General features: G+C 37.1%; 1 protein-coding gene across 13 annotated transcripts in view; it reads right to left on the bottom strand.

The window, feature by feature from the left end:
• The window catches only part of DMD (dystrophin), a 1,566,296-nt gene that overhangs the window by 986,927 nt on the left and 556,993 nt on the right, over positions 1–22,376 (bottom strand). For all 13 annotated transcript variants that reach the window (XR_011853162.1, XR_011853161.1, XM_072135922.1 and 10 more), the window contains 3 exons: positions 17,361–17,480; positions 2,850–2,951; positions 2,514–2,621 (listed from right to left, as the gene is read on the bottom strand). Coding sequence is in view for 11 of the 13 variants with exons in the window: in XM_072135922.1 (XP_071992023.1) it covers positions 2,514–2,621; positions 2,850–2,951; positions 17,361–17,480 (330 nt within the window). In the remaining 2 variants the exon portion in view is untranslated. The remainder of the gene's footprint in view (positions 1–2,513; positions 2,622–2,849; positions 2,952–17,360; positions 17,481–22,376) is intronic.

The raw sequence follows: 22,376 nt of genomic DNA on the forward strand, positions 1-22,376 counted from the left end.
TGATGAATGATTGATGAATCTGGAGTAATTTAAGATTGTGGAGTCATACTTTATATCATACTTCAGAAAGCTATATGTAGAGATGAGCGAGTATACTCGTCCGAGCTTGATGCTCGTTTGAGTATTAGCATACTCGGAAAGGCTCGTCGCTCGGACGAGTATTTCCCCTGCTCGAGATCGAGCATTTAATTAAGAAAAGACAGTGAAGAACAGTCAAGCATACGATGAAAACAGTGAACACAGTGAACACAGGATCATTTAAGTGAAGAACACATTGAAAGAACACAGTGAAGAACACATTGCAGATGTTCCATACATCTGCTAACTTATCCGAAGACATGCGTGCAGAACGGTGATCTTCACAATAGTATGTGAAGAACAATATGTGTGAAGAACACATTGCAGATGTTTTCATGAAGAACACCGTTCTGCACGCGTGTCTTCAGATAAGTTAGATGATGTACGGAACATATACAATGTGTTCTTCTCTGTGTTCCTTCAATGTGTTCTTTCAGTGAAAACAACTGCAAAATTCTGCAATGTGTTCTTCAGTGTTCTTCTTTCAATGTGTTCTTTCAGTGAAAAATGCTGGAGTCTCCCATTGACTTCAATGGGGTTCGTTATTCGATACGAGCACTCGAGCATCGGGAAAAGTTTGTCTCGAATAACGAGCACTCGTGCTCGCTCATCTCTAGCTATATGGCTTTAATAATTCACGATTTAAAGTATTTTAAATTCTTAAACTTTTTTTTGCATGTCACCCTGTGCTTTTATTCTTTCGACAGACTGCAGAAATCAGTGGCCCAGTGCCTGTACATGTGCAGTAACACGGTTTGTGGTCATTCACGTAATATTCATTATTTAACAGCTCTACAGCCTTGTATGTGAATTTGGAGTCCACTTCCTTCTGCATGGGAAGCCTTTGCTCCTTTGCCTTGCTGCTCCCTCCATCAGGACATGAGTAAGCTTCTTTTTTATTGCTTGGAAGGCAGAATTCACAGAAATTTAAGATAAGGTGATAAGAAGAAAGGGTGATGAGAGCCATATTTCTCTGAGAACGTACACTACATACTTTCTTGTATTCACTTATACCACTGGTGTCTCCAAAGTTTATTGAAAAAGAAGACCTTTTTTGAAAATGTGGTCGACCTCTTATTAAAACTCATAAATTATTCTGATATAAATAAATATAGTCAATTGTCACTATTGTAACTGTAATTGTAACTTTGTTGCAACACTTTGGCAAAAAATTTTTTCAACATGGCTATGTATCCGTTCCTTAATGGGGTATTTCCATTTCAGCAAATTAATGTCATTGTTTGTATTATAAAAAGTTATACAATTTTCCAATATATTTTCTGTATCAAATCCTCAAAGATTTCTAGATCTCTGCTTGCTGTCAATCTATACAAAGCTTTATTGTTTACTACCGGTGGCCAGAAATTGGACCATGGTCACACAGGTGCACGGATTTGTGAGTATCACAGAGGGTAATGAGGGCTGTGGGTTACAATGATTCATGCGCCTGTGTGATCATGGTCAGATTTCTGTCCACTGGAAGAAAACATAGAAGCTATCCATAGAATGACAGCAAGCAGAGATCTAGAAATCTGTGAGGAATTGATGCAGAAAGTATATTAGTAAATTTTATAACTTTTTATAATACAAACAATAACAAACAAAATTAGCAAAAATGGGAAAACCCCTTTAAAGACATCATTGGATAAGCATTTTATAGAGAGTTCTCAAGCTGGAAGCACCTTGGCTGGAAGGTCCCACTCCAAAGTGTTGTGAAAATTATTGTGGAAAGTCTTCTCAAAAGAATGTATGCATCTATAGCTGCTCAATGAATATTATTAGTCACAATAACCTTAAAGGGGTTAAGGAATAATTTAGGGCCAGGCTGGGGTGGGCTATTTAAAAATCATAAATGTGTACTTACTTCCTCCAGCGCTGCTGATGTCCTGTGCCGTGGCCTGTCTGATCTGTGCGTTGGTTTGATTATAAGGGTGCACAGGGAGCTTCCCCGAGAGCTCCCGTCCGACACCATCTCCCAGCGCTTACAATGCTGAGAGATAGGGACGGATAGGAGGAGCCGGATGGAAGTTCCTTGTGTGCAGCTTCTGTGCCCCTGTAAACAAACAGGGGCTTGGATCAGACGGACCGCGGCGTGGGACATCAGCGGCGCTGCAGGAGGTAAGTACACATTTATTATTTTTAAATAGCCGCCCCAGCCCGGCTCTAAGTAACTTCTTAAATCTGGATAACCCCTTTAAGGTTTGTTCTAATAGAACAAACAATAGCTCATTAATCAATGCAAAATCACAACATGAATGAGTGTATGTGATCAAAGTATGCACAAATAATAATAAGCATTATAATGATCATAACAATCATTTAACAACTAAGACCACAGGATATAAAATGTTGTTCATATTATTAAAATAAATTAAGTTATTTAAACTAAGATAAAACAACCATGCAACTACAAACAAGATTAAAAAGATGTATACCGCTAATTTCCTAAGGTTAGCAACCATTTCGTTTTGATCCTTAAAATCTTTAGTGTGGATAAGGTTCACAGCATCTTCTTTTTCTGTGAGCCAAGCATCAAAACGACACTGAAATATAAAATGATAAAATGCCTTTAAATAGAGTATGAAGTGGCAAATTCCAAAAATAAGAGCTCTGACAGGTTTAAAGAACTGAAATTACTGTATCATGTTACAATCTGAATTGATTAATTTGAAAGCTGTTTGAGCATAAATCCCTATTTACATGTTTGGTCTAAATTACTGTTGTGTCGGCCTTCTACGTTTACCAGGAGTAAATATTTGACAATTACAAACCTGTTCCTCAGCAAACTGATGCCATTTTTGAAGAATTTCTTGTAAAAGTATCCATCTATCCTCAGTCCATCTGCAAATGGCTGCCCAACGATCTCCCAAATACTACAAATAAGGAAATAGAAATATTGTATTTATTGATATTTTGCAGATATAACATGAAGGTAAAAATCTGCTAATGTCATTGCAGAATCATATCTGTAGATGGCCACAAATGGCAAATGATTCTGAGTGCTCCTCCACATTGGATTGTCAGCTATAGCTTCATCATGTAGCTGTAGAGCAGGGGCGTCAAAACATTTTCCCCAGGAGCCACATCAGCCTTGTGGTTGCCTTAAAAGGGCCGAATGTCAAATTATTGCTGCATAAATGTACTTAATCTGTTAAGTACTTACATTTATACAACATAACCATCACTATCAGCTATTTGAGAGCAACCACAAAGCTGAACATATTTTTAAATAACCAGAAAATCAAGAAAGGCCAATAAGTGCCCCTACAGTAGCAAATAGTAAAAATGGTCTCATACAGTAGCAGTGGGTCTTGTGTTTGAGACCATTGCCATAGATCAATGTTTCTAAAACTGCAAAGAGAGATAATCTTTACCAAATCTCCCCACAAGTAATAATAGTATTTTGTAGGACACTTCATAAGCTTTCCATAAATACTTTACTTATTTTAGCATTCAAAAAGAGTCAAAAATGTAATTGTACATTTCAGTGGCACATGTAGGCTCATGTTTTACATATATTCTACAGCAATAACTAACAGAGAGTAACTACATATATTAGTTGCAACCAACCATGTTTTGTTTAACACGCTGCATATATTTTAAAGAGAATAATATTTGTAAATAGAACATTCACAGACAGTTCCAGATCACAAAATTTCATTCAACTGAATTCAAGAGCTTTCTTCTTGTGGTTTTATGGAAAGAAATTTACCTGACAAACCTAACCATGTCCCCTAGGCCTGCTCGCCATCCCTCAGCAGGAGGGCTTTCCTTCTGAAGGCAAGCAGTTACTTATTTACACAATGTTGTCCCAACATTTCCCTTAATATCAACAATTTAGGGGGATCATTCCTTAGCAATCTGTACTCTCACCGCCTGTAGGGTATGTCCTATGAATTTCCAATTTTTGGCAAGGAAACAGATTGATCCCTAATATGAGTAGTGCCAACGAGGGGGGGGGGTATAAGTTGATATGATAGCCCAGGACAGAGGATAGCATCTCAAAAGGTTCCCACCTAAAGAGGCTACAGTAAGGGGCAGAACCAAAAATTATGGGCAATCAAGCCCTTGCGCCCACAGTTTTCTCCAGCACCTGTCTGTTATGCCTGGGTAAGTCTTGGATAGCTGGGATGGAGTTAAGTACCACCTGGTTAATATTTTTTTTGGACTACAGAAAGGTTAGTGCAATTTGATGATCTAGTGATCCAGGTAAATGCCTGATTCCATTGGGCAATAGAGCATTTTTTTCTGTGACTTCTATAAAGTCTCCATTTCCCCCGCCATTGCTCCATACATGTTTCATAGCCTTAAATTCCTGGAACTGTTCCACAAACAAATAAGAATGAAGTGTTGCTTGATGTAAGTTGTGTGTGCTCTCTGTTTCTCTCATCTCTGCACGGGACATGGAGTATCAAATTTCTATACAATGACAGTGGCTGTTTTTACTTTCCCCTTGGCAATCAGTTCAGACTTGTTAGTAATTCCCTTTTCTGCCCACACCCTTGACTGCAGGATGGGTAGGAAGTACTCCATATTTTGAATTGGCATGTTAACTTGTGTTTGGTTAGATCAATTGAGTTTTGATGCCGTGTATTTCCAGCTCATGACTGAGGCTTGAATTGAGAAGGCTCTAAGTATCGATATGGAGGCAGGAATGGAACACGCTTGCACCAAGTGGATCAGGGCTCTATTGCTGTTCAAACCTTTTTTGATTTCATGCCAACTAGATGCCGAGGAGTATCGCCACCATGCTTTCATTTTACTTGTGTAAAATTTGTGATAGTATACCCATGCCCCATTTCTGTGTTGGAAAAGAATTGTACCACCACTCATGGTTTAGAGTTGCCCATATGAATGTTAGCACTTGCATCCGGAGTTGGTTGAGGAGAGAATTAGGTATAGGGACTGCTAATGTGCAGAAATAATATATTACTTTTGGGAAAGCCATCATTTTGTGGACGGACAATTCTTCCAATCCAGGATAACTTGCATTTCCCCATGTTGTCAAGCTCGTTTAGAAGCGAGGATATGTTAGCTGCTACCATTTTTCTTAATGAACCAGTTGAATTCCCAGCTAAGGTATAGACTCTGTTTCCTATTGGAATGTAAATTCAATCTCCAAAGCTCTGTGTAAGAAGGAGGAAATGTGGACCCCAGTATTAAGGACTTGCTACTGTTGGCCTTATATTAGGAAACCCTTTCAAATTGTGTTATGAGATCTATGAGAATGGTATAGAGCACTTCCAGTATTGTTCCAGAAAACCCAAATGTACTCATGGTGGAGAAAGCAGACCACCAATTAATTCTGTCAAATACCTTTCCTGCATCCAAATCAAGGAGCGGAGAAGGCATTTGAGAGTTCTCCATCATGGTCATCAGTGAGACCATTCTTTTTGTCCCATCAGCAGATTCTCTCATTGGTGAATCCCACCTGATAATCATGCATTATCTGAGAGACAATTCCTAATAAGCTATTAATTTGACATATAATTTGGTATAGCTTTTTAACAAAGAGATGGGACAAAATTGCCCAAAGTATCGTCGGGTTTCCCTGATTTTGGGATGGTAACAACCGTGGTCTGCAACATCTCTGCTGGGAGAGTGCTGCGCTCAGCGGCACTATTAAACACCTAAGCTAGATAGGGTATGAGGGGGCTACTCATTTGTGAAGTCATCATGCCCTGAGATGTTTGGGGTTTTCTTTGCAGAGCAAATGGCCTTGCTGATCTTTTTTGTTAAAAGGGTGTGTTTAGAGACTGATGTTGGGTACTTTAGGTAGGTAGTTGAAGATTGTCTAGAAATTCCCTCGGTACAATTTACTATAGAATATGCCAAAGGAATTGGCTATGTCTGTGGGATTGGTTATGCAGGTCAGAGGATTTCCTAAATTGCAGATATGATAAATACAGGACTTTACCTGTTTTTTCTTGACCCTATTTGCCATTTTTTTTAGTGGGTTTGTAATGTGACATGTAGTGGGTCATTTTTAGGAAAACCATATGCCGTATCAAAATCATATATCGAAATCCTCCATGAGCAGTGATCTTAACTGATATCTAAGCAAGCAAAGGTTCAGACCGGGTAAGTAAATGTTCCCCAGTTTTTTCTTTGTCCTTGTGACAATGTGGTTTATAAAATCCTGGGCTATTATGGAAACAAGGATTAACAATAAAGCTTCATTGCAGACACCTTTGATAACTCTTATGTTGTCCATTAAAGTCTGGTGTTAAAGTAAATTAACAGCATTCAAAGATCTTAACCAGAAGTTGCAGTGGCCACAGAGGTTCATTTGTAACTAGGAGTCATGTGTAAGTCAAGGGACTGCGCCATATTTATGATCATGTTTTTTCTCTTGTGCTACATGTTTAGTTTTTCCTATCTTGGCAGGTGCGACTTTTTTTTAGACTTTTTGTCGCAAATGTCTCAATCCACATGGACACAAATGTGCCTAATTACCTTGCTGTCAACATTGCATTTACAAAATCCATGTGTGGGCGGGGACTCTCTAAGCAGACACATTATGATCCATCTAGTTCTGTGAGTTGACAGTGGGGTTAGATTATCAGGGTACAGGTATATATACATTTTCGTCTGACTTCTGACATTGTACTAACACACAGACACATAGAAAGATTGATGAGACTCATCAGAGATAATGAGATGCATGAGATGCCTATTACACAGAGGCATGACAGACAGAGGCTGACAGACATTTACACTGTCAGCTCTGCTACTTATCTGTTCTCACAGATATGTGCCTGCCTACCCCATATAACTTATCTGCTGGTAGTTTACATCTTCTCTTTCCTCACAATGTGATGTTTCCTGGCAGGAAGTTAATCAGTGAGTGTCTGTGAGCTCTAGACTGCAGGGGAGCATGGGTACAGAGACAGAGCAGAGAGACAGAAATCTCAGCAGCATGTTATCACACAGAAGGCGGCCTGACCCTAAAGTCAGAAGTTGCAGGGTTGTGTCTAGGGGCAACTGAAATTGTATATACCAGGACTAATAGAGACAGGTTGGACTTATATCTGTGAAATGCTGTATTTTTGTTAATAACAGTGAATTAGACAATGGGGCAGATTTATCAAGCTGTCTGAAAGTCAGAATATTTCTAGTTGCCCATGGTAACTAATCACAGCTCCCCTTTGAAATATTCATGAGCTCTGGTAAAATGTAAGCTGAGCTGTGATTGGTTGCCATGGGCAACTAGAAATATTCTGACTTTCAGACAGCTTGATAAATCTGCCCCAATGTGTTATCCTGAGTACATAGAAGAAACTTGTCTTTGTGGGAATACCCCTTTAGTCACTTCATGGAATAAAATAGTATCTTAAATTACTTTTTAGGATCCATATTAAAGGGTAAAGAATTTTCCAAATGATTCTTTATATTTATAACCATGTATTATAACTTTCATTGCAGTTAAGCATAGTTAAGTAGTGTACTGAAACAAGACCATAAAAGTAAAAGTTTGCAATAAGATGTTTGCAAGTTATACAAAAAGAAAATAAATACAGTAAATGCTCCAGGGTAAATTAAACTCTTGTTTTATGAGCTACTGACTTGAATACTAGGCATTTGGGATCACTCACAAATTTATTGTCACATAAGATTATTAAAATGTGCACACTATATAGGATCACATAGCAGGCTTCCAAGGGTGTGTTTATTAAGGAAACTAAGCAAAGAAATTAAATATCATTTCATGATCTCCTTAAATGATGAGCTATAATTAGCCACATCTAATAAAGTTCCAGCAAGTTTTGATGATTTTATTTATGGTGCTAGCTCTCTTAAAGAGACACAAAGCCAAGACATACATACAAAATCACTTTTATGTTGTGCTTTTTTACTTTTTTCCACTTTTTTATTATTTATTGTTTTGTATGTGTTAGGGGCTTTTGGGACGTTTTAACAAGTTTTATTTTTATATTTTAATTATTTTTTGTGTTTTTTTGTACTTTTTTTGTTATTACAATACTATCATATGAACTAGTGATTATGTGATCACTAGTTAATACTAATGCACAGCAATAACCATGTAACCATGCATTAGAAGAGCAGGCAGATGCCAATGGCAGACCTGGGGACTTTCATTAGGTCCCTGGCTGCGCGGCTGAGAAGACGGCACCCCGCGATCATATCGCAGTGTGCCGGGAGTAAAGGGGGGGGGCATCATAGGAGGTACCAATAGGATCTAATGGGTTAACAGCCGGTATTGTAACGGAGTTCCAATCAGGAATGTTAGAGCATGGTCCCGGCTGTCATAAGACAGCTGGGGCACTGCTCTTACCTGCACAGGGAGACCGTGCAGACCTCAGGTTATGCCGACAGAGAGACCCATTGGCCTAGCCTAAGGCCCCTTAGTGACTGATGGAGAAAACCGTATGGGTGGTCACTAAGGGGTTAATGACATTGAGTTTTGTTTTATTTATAGCAACATGGGATTTTGTATTAGACTTTCATATTCCCGGAATAACCCTTTAACTTGAACATCTCACTGAAGGAACTATTATCAAACATGACAGGGGGGGTGGTTACTCAAGCTACTGGAAATTTAAAAAGATCGGAATAGTAACACTGTTCATAAAATACAGGAGTGTAAGTATCTTGTCTGGCATTTCTTAGTATTAAGAACTCCATAAGTTCCTTGGGACTATAATATTATATGGCATTTCTCTATGACATTTCCAAACTTTTCATTCATTCAGTGGCCATAAAGCACACATGCTCTGCTATAATGACTACACAAAATCAGGGGGTCTATTTGACCCCATGAAAGTTATAATATCTACATTTAAAGAAAAATATTTACTGCACTTTTAATAATTCATTATACAAAGTATAATTACATTAAATTTAGTAGTCAATTATTTCTATATTATAAATGTGATTGCAAGTCAAGGTCAGCATTTTTCATAAGTAATTTGGCAAGAAAAGCAGATAATGGAAAGGTGATCAGGAAATACATGAAGCATTTTATTCTTCTTTTTTTTAATAGCTTTTTGATGAAGATTTTCATAATTATTGTACTCTGCCGGCAGTAACACACCTGCTGTCTTCTATTTTTAGGATTATTTTTATGTAATGAATCATCATATGTCAAGTGAAAATCTAAAGGTCACCTAAAAACTGATATACCCTTGTTGCTTTAACTGAAATTTGTTGAATGAAAGGGGTGAATACAATTGGAGAATATGAGGTATGTAGTCTAAAATTGTGATCAACCTTATTTCATAATAGCTGTCAAGAAGTAACATTGAGTATTTGGGATGTAAGTGACTAATAAGCCTATAATTGGTGGTGTAAGGGAAAACAGAAGGGAAGTATGCAATTATACTTTTCAAGATGTTAAATGGAAAACAATGCCTACTTTTGCTACCTTGAAAGGCAACCCCCTTAACATTAAGTATGACCTACAAGAAGTCTAATAGCATGATGTGGGATTAAGCCAAACCAGCATATCTATTCCAGAAGGAACAGACTCCCAACTGTAGACCAAACCGTTTCAACCTGGTTGGGTCTCTTCAGTACAGCTTAGGGAACTGGTTTGGCTGTGTGAGAGGCTATTGATTAGGTAGCGTCAGAAGGTAAGAGTTCTCCTCACACTTTATTGAGGAGACCCAACCAGGTCGAAAAGTCTACAGTTGGGAGTCTGCTCCTTCTGAAATAGATATATTGGTTTGGCTTAATCCCACATCATGTTACTAGACTTCTTGTAGGTCTTACTTGGTGACAGGGGGGCTGCCTTTCAATGTAGCAAAAGGAGGCATTGTTTTCCATTTAAATCCTTGGAAAACATATTTGCATACTTCCCAAAATTCCCTAGTGGAGCATCTATTGCTTTAAGTCTCCACACGGCTATAAGGCAGCCTTAATTTGCAAACTCTCTTAAGGAGAACTCTTACCTCCTGACCCTGGGAAAACAGAACACTTACATCAATAACATACCAATGTTTTCATAAATTGAATAATATGTATTGCTCTTGTCTTCTCTGTTCTTATTTGGATAAGGAAAAATACTTTTATTACAATTTAAGAATAGCGATATAAGAGTCTAAATAAGTAGATATATTTTTGAGCTTCAAGCTCACAAACACAGTACGGATCAATATGAATTCCATGTAGTCAGTTCTTGCATAAATCTTTGTGATAGTGCATATTCACAAAGTTGTATTTCTAAATTTACAGTCAATCTGCTTCCCTCTGGAAACAAAAAATCCTGTCATGCTCCATTGGTTTTTATATTGTTGTCACAAATCTGATAAACACCTCTGTGAAGGTACAATTCTACAACTCTAAAATAAAAGCATTTGTCTTCATTTTTTCATTGAATGGCTTTACTACTCACTCTGAAAGTCGATGCAAAGTATTAAAATGGTATTTCAGTGGTATAATTTGAACATCTGTATGGCATGTAGTATAATAGAACGTTTAGGTTCTATGATGAGGCCATCTGGTTAAATTGATTTACATACATTTTACAACACCAATTATTTCATACAAAAAAATTATTAACTATAACATATTTATCCCAAATATACATGTAAATGAGCTTTTGAGCTCAATAGGACATGGCCTAATTTATAATACAGAACTGAGCACTTCTTTTTTTTATTTTTCCATGTTCAAATTGTAGAAAACATAACTTTTTAAATTTTTATTTGTTTTGTTTTATTTTATTTTTTTTAATTCTTTTTACAATTTTTTTTATTTTATAGTGCTAAAAACAGATTACAAGGTTACAAGCTTAGTTTGGCAATAAGTACAACTTTTTAGATTTTTAAAGCTAAGATTCTCATCTTTAAAATTACTGCATGTTCCAAAGAGTCCTATATAACAGCATTTTCTTTCAGCCTCTCATTCTGAATTATCTCTTTAGATAAATAGGACACTACTCAGCTCATTTGCATATATGACAGGAGAGGGATTTTTAATGGGGAGACAGACATCAAAAATGAAAATCTAAAAAAAGGTAGTTGATGCCCTACTTGAGGGTGCAAAGGGTTTAAGGTTGAAAATGTTAATATTACACATATTTGGGCCAATGTATTGTTCAAAAATGTAACCATTTTCAGTGTACTTGTCCAGACACTTACTAAGAGATTCCAATAAGTTCAAGTCCACTGTATTTGAAATCCATGACAGGTGTAAATTATACACTAAATGACAGTTTGCAATAAATAATATAACATTGAACATTTTTTATTATGTTTTGTTCATTTTAGAGGGGCAGACACAGTAAAAACTTTGATGCCTGCCCATCAATGAGTCTTAATCTTAAAGGGGTATTCCCACAAAGACAAGTATACTCAGGGTAACAAAAAAAAAACACATTCTCTAATTTACTGTTATGAACACAAATGCAGAATTGAACAGATATAATTCAAAGCTGTCTCTATCAGTCCTGGTATAAACAATATCGGTTGCTTCTTATGAATTCTCCTCCCTGCAGTGTCTCTGTATCACCCCTCCCCCTTGTATTCCAAGACAAGCTCAAACAGAGACACTTCCTGCCAGCAAATAGACAATCTACAAGCTACATGCAAGATAAGATCTTTATATCAGGGAAAGGAGGTACAGCAAAGATGAATGTGTGTTATATAGATGAGTTAGCAGAGCTGGAAAATGTCATTGTGGGCTATATCCATCTCATGGATCTCATAATTTCTTATCTCAGATCTGCCTCATCTCTCTTTTTCTATGTGTCAAATACTCGTGAATGTTCAGAAGCTAAATAAAAGGGTAGATAAACCTGTAACCTGATAATCTAACCAGATTGTCAGCACATAAGGATCTCAATGTGCCTGCTCAGAGAGTAATAGGAGCTAAAACAGCAATAAAACTGAGTAAAATTGTAAAGTAAGGGGGTAAAAATGTTGTTTATTGTGTAAACATCACTCAGGGGAAAACTGTTCTATTGTACAGTATAGAGTAAATAGAAGAATAAAAACAAATATCAATATTTTCAGCGTACATTTACTTCAACACCTACTGACTTATTAAATATATATGTCTTCTTAAGCTGAACCTCAGTTCTCCCAGTTATTATCCAAATTAAATGTGGGCTATTGAAATATTACCAGAGTACAAAGGAAACATGGTTCTCAGGAGGATAAAACATAGTTGAACACAGTCCCAACCCTTTAGGTGTAATAATGAGTTGTGGCCTAATCATGTATAGCAGGAGGATAATTAGAGCCTTTTAGAGCCACCTGTGTTTTTGCGCAGTGATTCAGGTTTTTTTTTTAATTGTTAGCAAACTGATGTGTTATGGTTGGCCATATTTCAAAACAGAGACTAAATAAATTACACACTTTTCTTGCCCACTTTTATGCAGTAAAAGTCTTTGAAAAATTTTAATCTAATAATAATTTAACACGGCAACAATGGGATAATTTCGAATAAAATGCTTTCAACGCTTAATATATATGTATTATTAATAGTAATTGTCTTCATTTGTTTGAGACATTTTTATAGCTAATTTATATTTTTGGAGATGATTGAAATATAATTGAATTCAAGGGCCAATGCAGCTTTTAATTCATTACAAAATAATTAGCACTAACAATATTACTTTTTATTTTATTAATGGGTTCTTGAGGCTTACAATTTTTAGCCAGAATAAAAAAAGAACATAGAATACAGCCTAGAAACCTAGCAACTTTCATATTCAAAAAGTGCCTATGTAGATAGAGATATGACTGTTTTCTTGATGTTTTTAAAGGAACATAGACAACTTTATAATGTCTACTATGCAGAAATTGCATTTTACATTTTTAACTTCCCGTTTTACAAAAGCCAAAACATTTTTTTGGGATTTTTGTTTACAGAGCAATGAAGTGTCAAGGCTTATATATGTCGAGCCATTTACATTTTTTTTTACAATGTTCTGGAAAGATGGAAACAAAGATTAGAAATGCAATGAAATTGCTAAATTAAATACAGTTGTGTTTTTTTGTTTTGTTTTTACAATTTTTATCTGTTCTGTCCAAATTATGTATCAATTTTCTTATTTGGGTCACTACAAACTCTGCTATTTAGTGCTTTTTTCTTTTCACCATATAGGATCAATGGTCCTTATGTGTCATGTCTTGCATAGCCGTCTTATGGGCATACAAGGCATGAAAAAGTTGCAATCTCTGGTATGTGTCATAGAATATTTGACATTTTGCCCTGTTTATTCCATCTGCACCTTTTTTAAGAACAGTAGGCACAGTGGGTCAGGGAAAAGGTGGGTCAGGGTGGGCCCTGATTATGGTTGAAAGCTAAGCCATAACTTTTTACTTATTCTGGCGATGTTGCACACTGGGTGTGGCAAATATTAAAGGAAACCTGTCACCAGGAACCTCATTTTCACTAAAACATGGATGCAAATGCGCATTAGACCTGCATTAAAAAAGATGCTTTTGTGCTTTCTCTAAGAATTTACATCACAAAAAGTTGTATATTTTAACTTACCTGGCTCCCTTCCAGAATCCTGTGCTGAGCTCTGGGGGGAGGGGGTCTTTTGGTTTGGATGCATTTAAAAAATACACTTGTCTTTCCTGACACTCAATCCCTCCTGCCTTCATCCAGATTCCTCTGCTTTCAGCCCCCCCCCCTTATTCTTATTTACAAGCCTTACTTCCCCCACTTATTTTACCTCAACATGCAGTCAGCTCTGTCCCTGTGTGAGTGAAGTATGGATGAAGGGAGGAAGGATTGGGCACCAGGAAAACCAATTGTTTTTTTAAATACCTCCGAACCAAAAGTTCTCCCGGGACTCAGCACAAGATTCTGGCAGGCAGCCTGGTAAGCTAAACCACAATTATATTGTGATGAAAATGCTTAGAGAAGGCACAAACGTATCAATGCAATGCAGGTGTAATGGGCTTTTGTAACCTTCCTTTAGTAAAAATGAGGTCCCTGGTAACAGGTAGCCTTTAAGACAAGAATGATGAAGCTTGATACTTTTTATCTTAATACATTGACCCCATTATTTGTAAACTAACACAATTGGTGTCAACATTGATTGTCTTTCCTATTGGTGGGTCTCTGCTGTACACTTCCACTGATCATGTTCTTAAAAGGTTAAAGATTAGAGATGAGCGAGCACTAAAATGCTCGAGTGCTCGTTACTCGAGTCAAACTTTTCCTGATGCTCGAGTGCTCGTATCGAATAACGAACCCCATTGAAGTCAATGGGAGACGCGAGCATTTTTCAAGGGGACCAAGGCTCTGCAATAAAATGTGTCATTTTATTGAGAAATAAGGAAGTCAGTCCTGTTTGTTCGTTTTTCTTTGTAATCAATGGAATATTTGTGGAACTTCAAAAAGGAGAATGACCCGTGTTAAACATCTGCAATGTGTTCTTCACACATATTATTCTTCACATACTATTGTGAAGAACACCTCTCTGTACTAAGTTAGCAGATGTGTTTTGTTAAGTGAAAGCTTGTTATCGAGCAGGCAAAATACTCGTCCAAGCAACGAGCTGTTTTGAATATGCTAATACTCGATCGAGCATCAAGCTCGGACGAGTATACTCGATAATCTCTATTAAAGATGTTACCTATTCAGAAGTTGTTGATCTAAGAATATTGTGATGATGGGATTGCTGGATATCAAATATGTAGAAATATAAAAAAGAAGAAAGCCAAGACTACCCCTCCACTGTAAATATATGTTGGGCTAAAATGTATACCAGTGTTTGTCTTCCGATTAAGCAGCCCCCAACTAAAAGTAGAACAAGGCATCAGACAGCAATTTGCTTATGTTCATGGTGTCCATATATGGACAGAAATATCACTGAGGGAACACCAACGATATATATTAATTGGAGGCTGTGAATGGATGAAATACAGTCATCCATCTCCCACAGGCTACAATGGCTTCCTATGAACAAACCCTTTTCATAGCAGGAAGTAGAAAGGAACATTAGCAAGGAACAGCACAGTCTACTAGGTCTAAAGGAGCCTTATGTCTAAGGGCATGATCAGCATGTCCGTCAGGCACTTTCGTGTCATACATGCTGAACATGTAAAAAAAACTAGATGTGAACTAGATGTGAACACACCATTACGCTGCATTCACATTGCTGTATGTGGGACGTATATATGGCTGACATATATACGGCCTATATACATCCCCCACACGTGCAGCACTGTACCACTCTGTAGTCTATGAAAAGATAGGACATGTCCCATCTTTTCTCGACTATAGAGAGGGGCGGGGGTGATCAGCAGCCCCTCCTCCTCTCCCCGGTGCCGCTGTGTGCCCACCGTGCTACAGTACGGTGGGCAATGGCAGTGTGAATGTAGCCTAAGACAAATGGAAAACATGTAAATATCTGCATTTACAAATGCAACACAGCTGATTTTAGTGTAAAGCACCAAATATCCTGATATTGAGGTACCTTGATTCTATTCAAATCTATGGAGATACTTAAACTGTCAGCAAGGAATCCAAACAAAAATGACTTTACTATGACAGTTACATACATTAAGTGTGTGTACACTTATATTTAACATTGTCATGTCATCATGTCATTGAAACTTGGGGGAAGGAGGCAAGACATCCTCCTAATTACCTAGCCAATTGGAGCATTCCCTCTCACCTATTGCTGTTATTGGACAGTCAAATCTGACTGTTTGGAGAATGGAGCAGAATCATGCTACTGTGTTCTTTGCAAAAAAAAAAACACCACTACTACTCCCATCCTCTTCCTGCTCCCTCCTGATTGTCACTGCTGCTTGTGAAAAATCTTTTTTTGTGTATTAAGTACTGACAAGATAAAGGTACTTGTATTAAGAACAATACATGGGCACAGCAGCATCCTTGTCCTAGTACAAGTTACGTGTGCAGAAGCCCACAATTTTTAATGAATTTTTGAGTACAATAAGTACATGGGAGAAGTTGAATTTTTGGACCAGGTGCTTTAGTCTTATAATGCCATTTGGAAGTCCAGGTGGGTGTAAAAGAAGCTGGCCGTGCACATCATGCAGATGACACTGTATAAAGCACATGTTACATGTGCAGGCCAGATGGTGAAATTTTCTGGAATATTAATAGGTGGTAATAAAACATGAATTTTACATACCAGAAAGGGGGAGCACTAGAGCTTCTGGAAGGGAGGCCACATGTATTGTACCAGGGCAACATTTTCTAGTAGTTCCCCAAACTGCAGGCAAGGGAAGGACTCAAAAAAGGTGTAAAGTGTGTTATAAAAGGGGGATTAGGAAGTAAACTCTTTATCATGCCAAAACAAACCTGGACTATGCATAAAAGATGGTTTTAGAATCTACCACACCTGGATATTTTTTTTTATTAGATGATGTACCCTGATGCTGTACACAGCTTATATATAAAGCTGCATGCCACGCTTTTTCTTCTGGGTCCTGTCTCCAGAGGAATGAGTTGAACATAAGATATTTGGAACAAAATTGCAATTTTGAGAAAAAAATTGCCATCCGTTATGTGTTAGTTTTGGGTCACCACCAGTGACCACCACACTCCACCACCAAATACATTCTTTGAGGCTTGTAGGATGAGTTATGATTGGCTTCTACTGTACTGGTCCCTCAGGGCATTTACAAATGCTTCATGCTACCAAAATAACATTTTTAAAAAGTGATCCATATACTTGCCCTTCCCTTCTCGGCCTTGCCCTATGCTGTACCCAGGAGGACCTGCATAGTGATTTTTAGGGTGATTGTCTCCAGTGGCATGAGCTGGGCTTATTTTAGTGAAAAATGCAATTTTTACTTTGCACCATTCAATTTGTATTACATTTGGGTAAGGACCTCAGGGATAAAATGGTCACTACTCCACTTTAAGAGTTATAGTTTAAAATGGGGTCACTGTTAACATCTCAAACTGGTGAAAAAAAAATCTTGTGAAAAAATGAAAAAAAAACCTTATGCTACAACTATGACCATTCTTATATCCATAAAAACTACTGAACATAAAAAATATGGAAATTAATGGAAGACATTTGGAGAAATTTTCCTATGAAAAAATCTGTGGAATGACTTTTGTTTAAAAAGTTAAAAATGTTAATCTTTAAAAATGTTTTACCAAATTGTTTGATTCCCCTCCAAAAATAACATAACCAATCAGATAAACTACTAAAATAAATCAAAATCACGTTGATAAGTAAAAGTGTTGAAAAGTTATTACAGCAGGAAGAGACACATCTCAATTTGGAATAAAAAGGGTCTAAGACTTAACATATAAACTGGTTTAAAGAGTTAAACACCATAAAGGATATTCAGAAAGAGTAAATTGTATATACTTGCCTGTAACTGTTCTTCTAATGCAGCTGTAGCTATGTCTCCACTTGCCTCATCCACCACTACCACCATATGTGTAAGTGAATTAACCCTGACTTGTTCTTGCTCTAGGTCATCTTGTAAAACCTGGAACAAAAACACAAAATAAGTTTAAAAAGTGCCTTCCTCTGTTTAGCATTAGGGAGTAAAAACAAATATTTAAAAAAGGACCTTTAATACTTCTGAAATGTCGGTTTTCATAAATGCAGTAAATTTCCAATGAAATTGTAATTCTAGACAATCAAGAACAGATACCCCAGAATTTGTGCATGAGAAAGACCAAAGTATCTACTGACATAGACATACCAAGAGGTCCCAAATGTTTTATATTTCTCTGCCCAAACATTGATTTCTAAATCTGAAATTTGCAAAACATGTGAATATAATCTCTTCCAGGAATTGGTACTTCGTTATTTTTTTAACGACATAGAGCCCCAAATATTATGCATAGGCATAAAGCTAAGTAACAAATCCAGAGATAAAGGTTGATGTTCACTTTAAACTTCTATTAGATACATAAATCATTTAGGGGTTACTATGCTTATTAGCGTTGATGTAAATTAGCTGTCTGGGTGGTGTGATTGTTTTGTATGTGTGCTTGTGATGGTTTTGAACAAAAAATCTAAGATACACATTTATGTGAGTAAATATCAATAAATATAGGAGTTCCCTCTGCAAAAAGCACATTGAGTACATTACAAATACAGAATATCTTGTTCTAGAATGTTCCTACAAGTCTTATCTGAACCAGTTGTCAAGGATCTCTCATAGTTTGCACTATGGAAACAAAACTTCATGCTTATTTCTATGCATCAGAACCACTGTTGTTAACGTGATATCTGTTTGCCTTGAGGCCATGCTTCTTTAGCAGCCTTGAAACTTTCTGTGAATTAATATGGGCAACACCATCAAAAAGGTATGTAGTCACTTCTTCTATAGCTGAATTCATGACAGATTTAACAAGGACAAGCGCAAACGTACAACAAGTCAAGCACAAGGTAAAATAATCAATGATACAGAATTATATCACTAATTACTGAACATACAGAAATGTCAAACTGATACAGGAAAAGTTCTCTATACAAATTATACAACTTGCTAGTAAGTTCTTGGTTACTCATTACTGCAGGGTATTTAATAATATACTGTTTATGCAGGACTTTTATCAGTAGTTTGAACTCAGTGCAGCAAATTGCAAAAATTTTACTTAATAATGCAAATATTAAATACACCGTGGCCCTGAACCTTCAATAACCTTAACTTATGCTATATCTGTAATATCCATTATGATTGTTTTTAAATGTAAGTATAGTTTTAGTGAAAGCTCCATTACTTTGCAGACATGAAGTTTTCTATTAAGTGCTGGGAAATATTGTGGGATCTGCATTCAAAAACATCAAGTTGATATGTGAAAAAAAAATGAAAAATTTCCAGTTCAAGCCTAACATTTTTTAAACGGATGCAATATAAAGTGATTTTACTATGTGTCTACTAGAATTATTGGTAAACAATTGAATACATTGGCAGCTGAGGTCTGCTGTAGAAGGGTCACTTTTAAGCCGATTCCACATGGCCATGTTCCATTTTTACATTATGAGGTGTAGTGGTGAACACTGAGATTTATCAGGAGTGTCTGAGAGCAGAATGGTTCTAGTTGCCCCTGGGCCATGGGCCATGGGCAACTACAACAGTTCTGTCCCCAGACAATTCTAATAAATTTCTCCCATTGTGTATTTGATGTGTATAGGATTACTGTACTGTATGCATGTATATGTTGTGCATATGTGAGTGCATTTGATATGTATATGCTGTATGTATGTATAAATGTGTGTATAAATATGTATTTTTTATGTTTAAGGAGTTGTGGGGATGAGGAAGCGTGCTATAGAGCCCATCCACTCTAGTTACACCCCTGTTCTGGAAAAATACTATTGACACATGTCCCACAAAAACAACCAAGAGACTCGTAGTTTGAAGTCATAGGAAGAATATGTTTGTGTGCAGCAAACGTTAATTTTTTGCTATTGTCAAAGCATTGTAAGAAAAAACACACATTCAGGCATTAAGTCCCCCCCAACACATTCCTCTGGTCCACCACCAGAAGTGTATGCTTTAGAGATACCATGCACTTTATTTATTGACTTTCTCAACTTGGGGTTTGATTCAAATGAATTACAGCTAAATTTTAGTTTTGTTGGGTCTATCTTCATTATAGGTTATTTATGATTTAAAATATCTTAACTTATAATTTTAGCACAAAAGACGTCACGTCACGGGTCGGCCGCGGGTGCATGGAGAGGGCTCACGCGCTGAGCCCTCTCCATAGCTGGTAAGTCTTTGCTGCATATTGCAGCAAAGGCTTACCGGTAACACCCGCGATCGGTGCTAGCACCGATTGCGGGTGTTTTCACCTCGATCGCCGCCGGCAATGCTGCCGGCGGCTTCAAAAGGATGGCGGCGCGTGGGCGCCGCCATCTTTTCTAGGATCGCCGCTCCCCGTGACGTCATCGGGGAGCGGCGATCCGTCGCCATGGTAACCTCGGGTCTCGTGAAGACCCGAGGCTACTTCAAGTTAACCCATGCATTGCAATGTGCTATCAGCACATTGTAATGTATGAGTAGTAAAATCCCCATATACTGCCATACTGCAGTATGGCAGTATATGATAGGATCGTGCAGACCCCCTAGGGTTAAAGTACCCTAGGGAGTCTGAAAAGTACTAAAAATAAAAATAAAAATAAGTTAAAAAAAAAAAATTATAATAAAAAACCCTAAAAACTCAAATCACCCCCCTTTCCCTAGAACTGATATAAATATAAATAAACAGTAAAAATCATAAACACATTAGGTATCGCCGCGTCTGAAAATGCCCGATCTATCAAAATATGATAATGGTTTTTCACTGCGTTTAATTCCGTAACGGAAAATAGCGCCCAAAGTCGAAAATGGCACTTTTTTGTCATTTAAAAAAATTAAAAAATTCTATAAAAAGTGATCACAAGGTCAAACAGTCCTAAAATTGATAACATTGTAAATGTCATCAAAATCCTCAAAAAACGACACCACCCACAGCTCAGTACACCAAAGTATAAAAAAGTTATTAGCACCAGAAGATGGCAAAATCCCCAAAAAAATTTTTGTACAGGAGGTTTTAATTTTTTTAAATGTATGAAAACATTATAAAACCTATACAAATTTGGTATCCCCGTAATCGTACCGACCCAAAGAATAAAGTAGACATGTCATTTGGGGCGCACAGTGAAATCCGTAAGATCCAAGCCCACAAGAAGGCGGCACAAATGCGTTTTTTTACCAATTTCACTGCATTTGGAATTTTTTTCCCGCTTCCTCTGAAGTGCAATTTGTTACGCAGAAAATAAGCCGTCACACAGCTCTGTACATGGAAAAATAAAAAAGTTATGGATTTTTGATCATGGGGAGTAAAAAATGAAAATGAAAAAACAAAAAAGGGCCAGGTCCTGAAAGGGTTAATATGTTTCCAACAGAGGGGTGAATAATTTCCTTTTTGTTGACATTATTATTTTTACTTATTTTTACATCTAATAGTTCGCAACATTTACAATTAATTATGCTTAACTGATCCCTGAGAAACCTTTATAAATCCCCTGAATTTAAATGAAATTTGTTCATTCTAAACTTTCTGTTTCAGTCAGCAGATCCAACATAAACAATATCCCAGAAAGCACAACAGCTTGGTCGACTATTGCGTGAAGCACAGAGCTGAACAGCTGTAAAATGTATATTCCTCTTATATTACTTATTGCCAGATTTCTTTCAGCAGCAAAAGTCTTATAACATATAGACAAGGAATGTTTTTTACATCTGTATTTTACTTGGAAATATGCCAGGATTCTTTATGAGTGCAATGCAATTTTACAGATCCATAATATGATATCATTAATACAAGTAATTTACAGAGATATCATAAATTAATGGGGTCTACCCTATTGCACAGTGGTTTTATTTTCTACATAGTCATAATGGCTTACCTGACAACGGATGTTTGTCAAAGCAAAGTTGTCTGGTGGCACCATAATGCATAGTTGATGCTATGAGGGACTGCCTAGAATGATTAGAATGCCTTTTGTATTTCGTTTTTCCGGTTCATGGTCTACTTCTTGAAAAATCCACTTCTTGTTTTCTGCATAACCAATTGTATTTTCTAGTGCAAGTGTTTCATTTTTCATTTAAAAAAACGGTGAAATGCATTGAACATGATGAAAAAACGATTATCCAGGATTTTCTTGGGGACTCAGTTTTTACGGCTCCCCTTGGGTTGGCATGATTACAGAAATTAAATTGGTTTCAATAAGTTTTAAAAATGTAAAACCTTTTTGTACAAAAAAAACCCTTTTTCAAACTTTCACAAATGGAGATGTGTAAGGTGTCATTTTTTTGTAAGACATGATGACGTTTTCAATACAACCATTTCGGTGACTGCATGACCTTTTCCTCACTTTTTATTACATTTTTATGACAACAATAGGCAACACGAGGGAAGAGAAATGTGGTATAAAATGCCGGTAGTAGTTAGGGAAGCCTAAGAATCTCTGTATAGCGCGTAGTCCTACTGGGCAAGACAAGTGAAGAACCGCAGACAACACATAAGAACTTGTCGTTTATGGGCCTGATGGAGTTTGAGGTCAGTAGAGAACACCAGGATATCGTCCAAGCAGAACATGACACAGGTATATAACAAGTCTCTGAAAATGTTGTTGACTAATTCTTGATTATTTAGTCCACAATAGTCTATGCAGGGGCGGAGAGAACAATCTTTCTAGGCCACAAAAAAGAATCCAGCACTAGCAGGAGATGAAGACTTGCAGATGAACTCTTTCTGCAGATTCTACTTGATATAGGCTGACATAGCCGCGGTCTCGGGTACGGACAACGGGTATACACAACCTCCTTGCGTAGATGCGCCCGGCAGCAGCTCTATAGGGCAGTCATAAGGATGGTGTG

The sequence above is a fragment of the Engystomops pustulosus genome, chromosome 2 (assembly GCF_040894005.1).
Source record: "Engystomops pustulosus chromosome 2, aEngPut4.maternal, whole genome shotgun sequence".
In the NCBI taxonomy this organism is placed as follows: domain Eukaryota; kingdom Metazoa; phylum Chordata; class Amphibia; order Anura; family Leptodactylidae; genus Engystomops; species Engystomops pustulosus.